Source organism: Siniperca chuatsi, linkage group LG11, assembly GCF_020085105.1.
Source record: "Siniperca chuatsi isolate FFG_IHB_CAS linkage group LG11, ASM2008510v1, whole genome shotgun sequence".
NCBI lineage: Eukaryota > Metazoa > Chordata > Actinopteri > Centrarchiformes > Sinipercidae > Siniperca > Siniperca chuatsi.
The window spans coordinates 25368251-25381732 of NC_058052.1; the positions used below are offsets into that span (position 1 = coordinate 25368251).

The 13482-nt window shown below is 38.2% G+C and overlaps 1 protein-coding gene across 1 annotated transcript in view; it reads left to right on the forward strand.

Annotated features, from left to right (window-relative positions):
* The first annotated feature begins 3122 nt into the window (after window positions 1-3122).
* LOC122884740 (1-phosphatidylinositol 4,5-bisphosphate phosphodiesterase beta-1) overlaps window positions 3123-13482 on the forward strand; it is a 27809-nt gene continuing 17449 nt past the window's right edge. Inside the window, exons 1-9 of the mRNA XM_044215043.1 lie at window positions 3123-3509; window positions 6554-6631; window positions 7820-7888; window positions 9650-9790; window positions 9875-9954; window positions 10846-10899; window positions 11600-11675; window positions 12255-12355; window positions 13110-13273. Of these exons, the coding sequence (XP_044070978.1) occupies window positions 3411-3509; window positions 6554-6631; window positions 7820-7888; window positions 9650-9790; window positions 9875-9954; window positions 10846-10899; window positions 11600-11675; window positions 12255-12355; window positions 13110-13273 (862 nt within the window). The 5' untranslated portion in view covers window positions 3123-3410. The remainder of the gene's footprint in view (window positions 3510-6553; window positions 6632-7819; window positions 7889-9649; window positions 9791-9874; window positions 9955-10845; window positions 10900-11599; window positions 11676-12254; window positions 12356-13109; window positions 13274-13482) is intronic.

Here is a 13482-nt window from a genome sequence, read left to right on the forward strand (position 1 = left end):
TCTGTATGCAAATTCAGCTGGAAGAACCTGAACTGAATCCATCTGAGACAAAACCTCCCACCCCTGCTGTGGGAGTTCCTCAATGCCTCTGTCTGATCTCACCAAGGTGCAACACAGAGCACCTTAACTGCTCGTTTGTGCTGACAGTCATAAAACTGTTCACTGCCTCCCCAGTGGTTACAGAGGCAAAGCGCCTGCTGTGTTGTGAACACTACTGTATTGTTATCTAGACTAAACAGCATTTGTACTGTTTCTGTTCTGTAAATGCAAAATCCCGTTTCATATTTGATGACAGATGTAAAGACAATGCTCATGTACCTTGTCTTTTCTATACATTCATCTTTTGGTGTAGTGCCAAGTTTGTATTAAACAATATTTAATTTTGGATATTTTCTAATACATTTGGCTCTGGCACTGACTAACAGTATCAGGTACGAACTCACAGTGTCATGGCAACATGAGTCTTTTTTACGCATTAAAGTGTGAGTGTGTAGGAGGCTGCAGGCTGGTAAAGTGGGCCTCAAAAGAGTGTATGTCAAATATGTGATGTATTATATTCTGCCAATGTCATCGTATGACATTGGCAGAATGCTGTACGTTCTTGTGTCTTATAAAGTGCACATGTGGAAGTCAATATTTTCCTGCATGCATATGCGTAGGCATGTGTGTTAAGGCAAACAGCTATGTGGTTGGTTGTTGAGCAGTGTTGTGTGTTTTTGTGTCTAAATGCAAAGAACTAATGGCACTTAAAGATGCTTTAATCAATCACAAAAAGAAAAGCTTTGTTATTGTTGCTTGTGTTTTTGGAAAACCAAAATGTAACTATCGAATGAGATAGTACTGAAACGATTAGTCAAAAATAATCAATTAGTCAATTGACAGGAAATTCACACAATTTTGGTAATCTAATAAATAATATCTAAATTCATTTATCGAGCAAAAAACGCCAAGCATTCTCGGTTTTTTATCGCTGAAATTCGATATCTTTGGCTTTTGGACTGTTGGTCGGACAGAACGAGGAATTTAAAGACATCAGTTTGGGCTCTGGGAAATTGTTATGGGAAGATTTCACAATGTTATGATATTGTTTTGACATAATGATAAACCCATTTATTAAAAACATCATCAGAGAGAGGGTGAAATTACAATGTTTCTTATTTACCTCTAATGGTATCAAACCATGCAGGTTGGAGTTTTGGTTTTATTTGCTCGGGTTTTGGGATATCTGTCCCTGAGATTTCTGCATACGCTACAACACAGTGGAGGTGAATGGAATTAATATGACAAATTAAAAAAAATTCAACAGCAACTTCTCTTTCCAGAAAATGTGGAAGCAAAGCTAAAAATTATGACATAGTCCAAATTATGCATTATCCAAATTATGCTAAATTTAAATTATAAGATAGTAAGCAAAAATGTGTTACTTATTATCTCATAATTCTGACTCTCCATGATTTTGACAACAGTGAGTATTTTATCATTCCTAACTTCATTCGATTTTTACCTTTTCTAGCAGAAATGGGCTTCAATAAGAAATATTGTCGCTGTTAGTTTGGATAATTCACAGACCTCACTGAGAAGTACTTTCTGCAACAACAAAAAAAAATAGTTGATGAAACTACTGCAATTAAAATTGCAGAGTCTGTGAATTATCATTAGTTGCATCCCAGCAAAGAGAGATGAATATGTCTGCTAACTAAGCTAATTTTTGCCACAGACATCCCAGTGAAATCAGTCAGAGCATTTTATTGTATTTATGTATCTATTTTGTCTGCTGCTCTCCAAACACTTAACATGTTTTACTGAGATTGCTTTACAGAAAACCTGACTGGATTTGAATCGACAGCTTATTGTTAAACACAACATGCAGGGGCAGATATTACAGACATTCACAGGGTCGTGTCCTTAAATGTCCTTATTTGCCTCTAGATCCTCTGAATCATTACACACATACTCACACTCTGAACCATGCTCTCTTATTTACTGGAGAGTAAAACTGCACCAAAACTGACAATATCAGATTTTGCATTTGGAGGCAGAGACACCATGTTACTGCTTCCTGCCCGTTTGTCATTGACTGTTTTGGTTTTTTACAATATTGTTCCAATATTCAATTATTCAATCTCCACTGTCTCGCCCACTCTCCTCCTTCCTGTTATAATTAGTTGTGTTTGTAAATAGAAAAATTACACTATTTCGCCAAGTATGTGAACACCCCTGTACGTATTTTTTATGTTGTTTTTCATGGTTTGATATTGGCTTCATATTTCCAATTAAGGATGATCATAATGTTACAGCATAATAGGATATTTTAAACACGCTTCCATTAATAGGTTACTTCTGAATACATATTTATTACCACCAAATGATATGCCAAACATAAATATTCCATTTTACTGTTTACTGTAAATCACTGAATCAGACACATGTTACAACACAAGACCCCCAACCTTAAAGAGATGAAACCCTTTTCCCAGTTTGGTGTGGAAGAACTTCACTGGCCTGCACAAAACCCATGACCTCAACTCCATCCAACACCAACGCTGACTGCAAGCCAGGCCTTATCGCCCAAATCTCTGAAACCAGAAGAATGGAGGCTGTTATGGCAGCAGATTAATGCCCATCGTTTAGGAATGACACATAATGGTGTAATGTTCGGTGTCCACATACTTTTGGCAATGTAGTGTATATTCTAAAGTGGCCTCATTTGACCGTAATCCTGGTTTGGTTTGATTCACCCTTCACTAAATCACCCACTCTCTTTCCCTTTTCTCCCACTAGCTCTTTATCCTCTCTCCTCTTCTCTTCCCTCTTTCCTCTTCTCTTTTAATTTCTCTCCATCTCTCCCACTCTCTTCTTTCTTTCTCTCTGTCTCTCCCTGTCGCTCCTGCTCTCTCCCTCTCTTATCCCTCCCCCATCTGTGGGAAGCTGCCGTTGTGCGCATGCCGTCGATGAGTCAATTTGTGGAGGCAGTGCACGCGCACACGCACACACACACACACACACACACACACATGCGCACACACACATGTATCCTGTCTCCCACGAAGGCATCTGTTTCAGTCTGTCTCTCTATGAGATGCAGCACCAACAGAGAGGGGGGAGACAAATAGAGGGAGGGAGGAAGAGGAGAAGAGGGAGGGATAAGACAAGACAGGAGAGAGGAAGGAGACACATAGCAGAGAGAAAGAGGAGAGAGAAGAAGAAGGACTGAAATTAAAAACACTGGAAGACAAGTGCGGCCAAGACAGGACGAAATCTGAAGAGGAGAGGATGCTGCTGTAGCTGAGCGTCTCTGCCTGACTTCTGAGGAGTTTGGGCTCAGACATGACAGAGATGCAGCATCCAAGTGTCTGAGCCTGAGCATCTCCAGTTTGTGTGTGTGAGAGTGTGTTAATGTATGTGAAGTCATGGCGAGTGCTCAGCCGGGGGTCCATGCATTGAAACTCCAGCCTCCCTCCGTCTCTCACACACTGAGGAACGGAAGCAACTTCATTAAATGGGACGAGGTAAGGACATTGAGTTTCCTTAAGTACTTAAGTAAAACAGAAGTGCAAACCAAAGATCTTCATTATTTTTTGCTTTTTAACTCCATTTAATTTTCTGGGTTTATTTTTATTTTTGTAATATATATATATATATGTTGGCAATTTCAGAATATTATCATTATTATGCCCAATTGAATCGAATCCAGTTGAATTGAATTTGAGTGAGAGAAAAGGAGGAGGAAGAGGAGGAAATGTGCCATGTTGTCAGATGTGTTTACTATTCATTTGTTGATTGAGCTTTGGCAGTAAGTACCTGCGGATTAGACGCCAGCAAGACAGAGAGGAGTGTGACAGTGTGTGTGTGTGTGTGTGTGTGTGTGTGTGTGTGTGTGTGTGTGTGTGTGAACGCAATTGTGTTCAGTTTCTCTATTGCCACCTGTTGGTATGGAATCCATTAATTTGCATTTAGTGTACTGTGTGTATGTGTGCATTTAAATGTGTATAAAACACACACATAAAGAACTCCTCCAATGCTGTCATGTGCACATAATTGTAGGTATTTGTGGAGGTGTGTGTGTTTGAGTGTATATGTACTGCATGTGCATGTGCAGGGTGCATGTGTGTGTGTTGGTATGCTGAAGTACAGGCCCTGACTGAGAAACGTGCTGTCCTCCGGTTGCCATGGTAACTACCATGGTTACCACCACCTAAACAGATCTGATGTGTGTGAGAAAGAATTGGCTGTGTATGTGTGTGTAAATCAATGTATTGAGCCATATAATATCATGAATCATACTCACGGAAGAGCTAATCCAATATAGTTTGAATCTATTCACCATGATTGAACCTTGTGTGAGTGTGTGTGTGTGTGTGTGTGTGTGTGTGTGTGTACTTGTACTTGCTACATAGTGAGGACTGAAACACATTTTTTTACCTGCAGATTGAGGACATTTTTGGAAAGTGAGGACATTTTGGCCGGTCCTCACAACTTCAAAGGGCTGTTTGAAGGTTAAGACTTGGTTTTAAGGGTTAGGTTAGAATTAGGTTATGGTTAAGGTGAGGGTAAGCGTTAGGTATTTAGTTGTGATGGTTAAGGTTAGGGTAAGGGGCTAGGGAATGCATTACGTCAATGATGGCCCTCACAAAGATAGTACAAGGATTTGTGTGTGTGTGTTTTGATATTTGAATTTCTCCAAAATGTAGATCTGAGCTTTATGAAAAATAGAATTGGTTGCTACGCCAACGAGTGACAACCAGGGATCTAGTTAACCATCTTCTGAGATTTTTCTTTTGAATGTAGGCTGCACTAAAAGAAAAGCAGTTCAGACAGCAGAATCCATGACCTTTTCAAAACACATGCAAAGAAATATACAGAACTTTATAAGCACTGACATCTATACAAATATTTTATCACTCAAGAAATCCTGCCAGGATATAATAACAACTGGAGTCCTAAAGCTGGTTACCATACTGTATGTTAAATTTGCTCTTTTCATGTGCTTTTTACAGTCTGTGACCTTTCATAAAAACTGTAGATCTGTTTCTAAATAATCCCAAAGTTAATTATCTTCCATTCACAGTACAGAAACAGCATTTTTCATGGAATGCTATATGCTCTCCCTGTAATGTTTTTATTGACACTGTCCCCTCTAGAAAAATGACAGAACTTGTTGTTTGTTCCAACTGACTAAAACAACTAACTGCATGTTTTAGCACATTCATCGTATCGCGCAGTGAAAAATAAAGGCGTGGAGGTCCAAAGCATTTAACTTTGACACTGGAGATCCAGGCTCAAATCCCTTCTCTCATCACTTGTCAACATTGTAATATAATAACAATAACAATAACTTAAATATACCTTAAGAGTGATTTCTTTGTCATGACAATACTCTTTCTCTAACCTTAGTCAGTTTAATTTCCCAGTTCTTAACCATAAGCTCGGAGGATCTGGATGCACTAAAAATGACCTATTTTGTCATTTAGATATGAAGTCTTATTATTGTATCCCTCCATATGCTGCTGTGAACATGTGGAAAGTTACAGATTTCAGTTTTAACGCGATGCAACACTGTCTTTTTCAGCATTAATCACATCATTTAGCACCTTCCTTGTATAGCCTGTATATACTTAAAACCTAAGACAGTGGGCTTTGCTAATTGGATTTTTACTAAACGTCACAAAGTCATGCATCTTTGCTCTGTTGTGTGTGTGTGTGTGTGTGTGTGTGTGTGTGTTTGGTAATGTGTTATATCTGTCTTAATTCTTGCCTCATTCTTGTCATCAGTTTGTTCTGACTTCAATTTGGCTGCGAGCGTAACGACATCATATACTGTAATGCCATACTTGCTGCCAATATTTGAATGAAATATTTTTAGCTTAACCCCAGTTCATACTAGATTAAATAACTTTTGAATTTTGCTGAGTGCACGCTGTTATTGTTATATATTTTTACACTTTTCCCCACATGAACTGGTCCACTGAAGGGTATGCTTCACATAAAGTGCAAAGGCTTTTCAAACAGCAAAACATCTGGGCAGCTGCACTGCCTGATTCCACCAGCAACCAATTACAAACTGTCATGGTGGGTTACTATGGCAACAGGGACAATAGTTGGAGATCAAGACAACTGAACAGAACTTTAGTCTGTAACATGTAATATAAGAGTTACGCTGTGTCTAAAACCACCCCCTGGTTCACTCACTCAGTGTTCCCTGTTTAACGAGCACATTTAGAAGTTGACTGGTGTGAGAATGAAAATGAAATTCTGGACATTCATGAATCATCATCATTTTGCACCACCACTGACAGGTGTAGTGTTGCATAATAGTAATTTAACCTTTTCTACTGAAATTACAACAACAAGGGATCCATTCCACTGTGAGACTGGATTTTTAACATAAAGTTGTACTTTCTATGGGCACTCATTTTTTTGTTATATTGTGGGAATTTTTGAGTGCATTATGTAGTGCAAAAAATGTTTGTTGTTTGACAGCTGTTTGCTGTTGTCACGATTTTTTTTATGTTGTCTGACTGTTTTCACTGGTTCCACCTGTCTTTCTCTTTAGGATCTGTCTACCGTGACTCCAGTGACTCTACATGTGGATCCACATGGATTTTACCTCTACTGGACTGACCAAAACAAGGTTGAGCACACATAAACACATACACTGTCTTGAATCGCCTCTACATGTGGGGCTATAATATTGTTGGGGCTACAAATGATGATTTGACTCATCAATATTCAGATCTGAGTAGTCAAGTCATCAAAATTAGGACTTGGGTCTTGATCTGAGTCAAAGACTAATTACATATTAGTTGAAATAGACCTCTTACCTTGCCCTGTGCTCTTTACCTAAATTAACTGAGACTGGGCCAAATATTCTCTGAATAATTTTCCATTTTCATATTTGAACTAATTACATATTAATTGAAATATAGCAGAGCCATGGTCATTTGTTCCTTTCAACCACTGTTTTTAAATTTGCGGCCAAAATAGCTGCAGGTATCCATAGCAACAACACTTGCAACAGTTGCTACTTGCTAACAGTTAAGATAATGCTAACTCACTTCTGATATGGAGCTAATCATGGGATAAAACTGACTACGAACAAACTTTAAAAATTGATGTGAACATGTCTTCTTTTTTTTCCTGTGGTAAGTGGCTCTGGAAAAAAATGCACTAATACAACAGAAGATATCCTGATATAGAAACATAACAAACACGGGAGAGTGCACACCTTTAATTATACATTGTCCATTCTTTACACACGTTATATCTGGACACCATAGATTTTGTCAAAAATAGGATTGTGGTGTATTGTTCCCAACATAATTAATTGGATAAACTGTCAAAGTCACTGAGAAAGCAGTTTCATACATCAGATTTGATAATTATTTTCAGGGCATTCAGTATACATTTTTATTTTCATATATGACAATATATGTTAAAAGAAAACTTGCATTAGATTGTTTCTTTTTTTACATTTGACTTAAACTTACTGTCAAATAAGTATATAGTACTGGACGTGTGTGCTGTAAATGTAAATGTGCTGTAAATATACTTATACAAGAACTGTATATACCGCGATGAAAGGCTGTAGAAACAACTGAATACGTATTGCAAAGAGCAAGCATATAGACAGCATGATAATTGATTGTCACAAACACACACACACACACACACACACACACACACACACACACACACACACACACTTTCTCTCCAGGTGGGCTCAAATCCTTAGCAGGAAACAGGAAGAAGCATTTACCTCCCAGGTAACAGCTGACTCTGTGTGTGCGTGTGTGTGTGTGTTGTGTTGTGTTTTCTGTAGGAGACAGAGTTGTTGGACCTGACCCTCGTAAAAGATGTCAGAACGGGGAGAAGCACCAAAACACCCAAGGTACTCTACTTTACCTTTCACCCTTTATGTGTCAAGTCTATGCTATCTCATGCCTGCATTACGTCCCCCCTTAGAGACTTCTTTTCTACTCGCTAACTGCACCTCTCACTCAATGGTTGCTCCTCTTATGCAGAAGAACTGATGTTTTAATCATGTTTTTGTCAGTCAGTTTTCAGTATTTAAGTCAGTAAGTGTGCTTGTATTATTCTTTTACAGTGAGTTTGGCTTTTCTCTACAGCTAATCCCTCTCTTATATGTATGTTTTATTCTTTTACTATGAGATTTTTTTCTACCATCATATGTTGTATCTATTGCTTTGATGCCACTTATGTCCTGTCATGTTTTATCTTCCTATCTCTGGAAAGCTCTTTGTGTATGTTGCTTGGAAAGTGCTCTATAAATAACAAAGAATATGATATATATTGTTCAGTGGCAGCCACATTAACATCACTAACCACCTGACTGCGGTTCCTTGAATGATTTTAAATCATGATTTCCACTGTCACCTCACAAATCTCCAATAATCTCCTCCCTCTGTTCCTCCACTACCTCTGCATTTATTTTGTCACCCAGAAAATAGGTAGATACTTTATTCATCCATCTTCGGGGAAATTCAAGTGTCCAGCAGCTCAAACAATCAGGCATATAAATATAGATTAAGACAATACACAATAGAAGAAGGTAATAATAATACTGAGGTATACACAGGGTTAAAAACAAAAACATTACTTAAAAGCAAAGAGTCATATAAATAGGATGAGCAGGAGAGGGGGGGTTCTGTTTTAATTCCAGTATTGAATAAAAGCAAGAGTCAAATTTGTGTTACGTTCATAAATAAAAAAGGAATATAAAGGCAGGCTTAGAATATGACTAATTTATGACTAACACTACATTGAGTTTTATTCATTGCTGTTTCATGATGTATTTGGTGCATTCACTACGTTACACTTTATTTTGATATGTATTATTGAATCAAAGGTGCCTGCAATTTTTTTGTGACTAATTAAATGTTGTGTATTGAGCATAATGGATAGTGCAGGGCCAAGCCTATGTCGCTCCAAAACCCAACACACTGGCAGTTTGCACAGGATCAGTTTCCGCACGAAATGGCACATGTCACTTAAACCGACAGCTTCTTCAGCCAAGAAGCAAAACACCACGTGTACAACATGGTTTCCACAAACTATTGTCTTGTCTTTGCCAACACTTGCAAGCTGTCCAAAGATGAAGATAAAGTTTGGTACATAGTTACACAAACCCTAACAAACAGCAGTTTAAAAGATTTTTTTTTTTTTGTTGAACCCCCTCATATTTCACTGATTTTAGTAGTTAAGAACAACTTATTCTCAACAAGAAGCATTTCCACAGCTTCTACCAGCTGATAGTTTCTCATGTTCCACCTGCACTCAGTTTAAGCAGGTTTCCACACCCTTGCCAGTACATACCATCTGTATATAATGTCCATAGTACCACTTGTAAAACATTTTCATAATATTGCTCTATCCTGCACATACTTTATATCCTGCACTTCTGGTTAGACCTAAACTGCATTTCGTTGCTTTGTACTTGTACATGTATAATGACAATAAATTTGAATCTAATCTAATCTAATCTACATAACATGCAGCACACTGGAATGACCTGTTACAAATATATAATTTCACATTGGATGTAAACTTTGATTATCTGTGAGACATATAATGCTCTCACCATAAGAGCAGGACACTCTGTTTTTTGCTTTTATTCTGTGTCGTCCAATAGGAGGCCAAGCTGCGGGAGCTGCTAGATGTGGGAAACCTTGTTGGCCGGCTTGAGAACCGCATGGTTACCGTGGTTACGGCTTCAGACCTTGTAAACGTCAACCAGCTCAACTTCATCGCTTCACAGGAGGACGAAGCTAAGGTACTGAACTCAGTACAGTAATGATGTCAGGGACTAATGATGATGATGATGATGATGATGATGATGGGTGTCTGATTTCGGTAGGTGTGGTGTGAGGAACTGTTTTCTCTGTCTTCCAACCTGCTGAGCTACAATCTCAACAGAGACCACAGTCTGTTGAAAGCGTGAGTAAACACACACACACACACACACAAACATGCATGTACACACTTTAAGCACACTTTTATCTTCAGTCTATTTAAAGGATCATTCTGGTGATATTCCTTATCTTTCTTATTGTCAACAAATCCCAAGGAAATGAATTGATTCTACTAACAAGCACTGTCTGTGTATCCAAAGTCTGATATATTTTATTACTCTGTCACATAGGGCTCTATTGTTGTCTGATTTGGACTGATGCATTGTTGGTTTTGATCTTTTCATGGGATTTGTTGACAGTAAGAAAAATACATATATATATAAGTCATATCCCAAAAGCCTTAATGGGACTTTTTTTTTCTTATATAAACTCATCAAGTTACTTCAGTTTCAAGTAAATTTGGATCATCAATAGACTATATTTAACCAGACTATAAATCCACTGTGAGTCTACATCAGATTACAGATTGTCCCAGAATACTCCTATTGTGACATCTACTGTATGTCTACTAGGTGTCTGTGAAATGACAAGGAAGTCATATTTAGCTCTTCAAGTCCAGTGCTAAAACAGTGTTTGTGAAATCTGCATTTTGAATGAGGCTGGACCAAATTTTTTCAGAGGAATTTACCATTTTAACTTTTTAGCATCCAGCATTAGTGGCACCGATGATATTGTTCCCATCCCCTTACCCCACAAGCCTCCATTTCATAGAGTGATGCTGTTTTTGCTCAAGACCTCCAACAAATGTTGCTGTGTGTCTAAACTGTAGGTGGGAAGATTGAAGGAGATTCATTGAAGTCTATGATTACGATAATTCTTCACTGTTAACTTTGTTAACTTGAGATCTGTGGAGTTTGGGAGCCTTTGATCAAGGAAAAATGTACAGCTCTGAACTTTTGTACTCTCTTTATTTCAGGTACGTCAGGTTAACTCTCCAGCCGAACGCAGAGGGGAGAATTCCTGTCAAGAAGTGAGTTCCTGATTATTACCTTAATAATCTTTAATCAATGGCTCTGTGTTAACTTTGAGGCACATGTTACATAAGATGGTTGAGGATGTAAGAAAATAGCCCGACGAAATCTGCAGAGACACGCACAAACTGAAACTTTGCTCTTTCCTGTCCCTTGCTTCCAAAAATAAACTTAATTCCATGTGCACTTGGGAAAGCAAAAACAGGGACAGGATTCACGAAGGTGCTTAATTCAGCACTGACCTGGTAATCAACCACTGCCAGAGCATGAGATGGATAATACAGTTATGATGGAAAGCTGTATTTTAGAAGCAAACCAGGAGCAGAATTAAGGTCAGTTGATAATCTTGGAAGTCAGGGGAGGAGAGGTGAGGTTTTAAGAATGGCAAGAAGGTTTGAAAGTTCGGGGAGTCGAAGGAGAGGGTTTGGGGGATGTTGAGAAGTAAGGATATTCATATTCTTAAGGTAAAATTTGTTGAAGTGAAATGTTTCGAGACAGGTTTGGGGAAGGTACAGTAAAGGATTTATTTGGGGGGGGGCCTGATAAAGGAAGGTTTGTGGAGTTAGAAGAGGATATTTGGGGTAGTTAGAGGGAGAAGTCTGGAGGAGACATTTTAAGAAGTCAAAATGTAGGTTGGGTTGGTGACATGTTGTGATAAAGGATGAGCTGATAATGGTGTGATGTCATTGTCTATTGCAGCATTGTTCGACTGTTTTCATCAGACAGAAAGAGAGTAGAGAATTCCCTGGAGAACTGCAGACTGCCCTACGGACGGGTAAACACTTCAAATAAGTTTGTATCATTATTAGCATCAGTAAACAGCAGATACACATGAGTGTTCAACCTGCTAAAATATGCCATGGATACATGCTTTGAAAAACCTTCTCTTAGGATACTTACACATAAGACACACACAGTCTTTCAACTTTATCCTTCTTTTTCTCGATTTTCTATTTTGCTATTGAGGCTTTAATCTGGTGCTTTTTGTCCGGAATGACTCACAGTGCATGGAGGGGTGAAAAGCAAATATCTGGGTCATAAAGTTTTGAGGCAACCAGTGAAAAGTGTAAGAGTCGGATTCTCTGCTCACACTGAATCTCACATTGAATATTCCTGTGAGCACAGAATTATTCTTTTTAAGAGTTTTTAAGAAGAGTTGGGGAAATAAATCAAAGATGAGGAGAAACGGTTGATTATTTTTAAGGTTTGACAATTTTTTTTACAGCAAGTAGGAAGAGCATAAAACACAAGGAGATGCTGGAAACTGACACAATGTCTTTGACACTGACAGTTTCAGTTACTGCAAATTAAAAAATGTAATTATGTTAATGTCCATGTCCTATATATTTGACAGGGTGACAGTATCAAACTGGAGGACTTCACATTTGAAGTTTACAGGAGCTTTTTGGACCATCTGTGTCCTCGTCCTGAGCTTAGCAACATCTTTAAACTGCAGTAAGTATTTAGAAAATCCTTCTTCTCATTTACAGCCACAGTCACTGACCTCTGATCAGCTCAAAGACTTATTAATGTTGATCAAGCTACTCTACAAAATAAGCTTTTTTTGTTGTTATTAGCTTCAGGCCAATTTCTTTGATATGGGAAGAATGATGAATAATGATTCATCATCTTCTGTCCTACTTGTACACAGAGAATGATTAAAGAGAGAGGCTGTATCTTTAATCTAAACAGTATTAACTCTATTATGTTCAGTAAAGGCAGGCTGCAAGTAATGCAGTATTGATTAATCAATCGATTGTTTTCAATGAATTAGTCTATAAAATGTCAGAAACGAAGGACAAATACCCAACACAAGTTCTCAGAGATAAGCTGTCATCTTCCAATAATCATTTTGTCTGAAAAACAGTTAAAAAACACAAAGGGATTCAGTTTATGATGATGAGAGACAGAAAAAAAGCTGCAAATCCTACAAATGATTGGAACCAACAACGACTGATTGTTTTAGCTCTAATTCATACAGAAATTATTTTTACACTAGGGTAATGAAATAGTTCTGTTTATTTGTCTTTACATGTAGTTTAATTAAAGAAGGCAGCGCTTATGTGAAAATAACATGGCAAAACTATTACTATAAAACTACTGCAACTATATAGGACAGCATATATTCATCTTACTTGTAAACGATCATGTAAGATGTGTTTTGAGGATCTGTAGACATCCTCAGCCCTGACCCTGCTCTGCTCTGTAGAGGAGGGGATGATGGGACGCTGTCAGTCGATCAGATGACAGAGTTCATCAACAGCAAGCAGAGAGACCCGAGGCTGAATGAAATCCTCTACCCGCCTCTTCGTCCTGCACAGACAAACGCTCTGATGGAGAGGTATCAACAGGACCAGGCACAGCTGAAGCAAGGTACACACACACACACACACACACACACACACACACACACACACACACACACACAGACGTTCATCTTTATCTTCTGGTTCACACTGAGGATATTTGCTATTTTTCCACTATATTCCTAAATAGCTTAAGATGCCGTCGGCTAGTCAGCTGCGTTTGTTAGCAACATGTACTTTTGTATGTGTACATGGGTTGATACTAAAATACTCTTC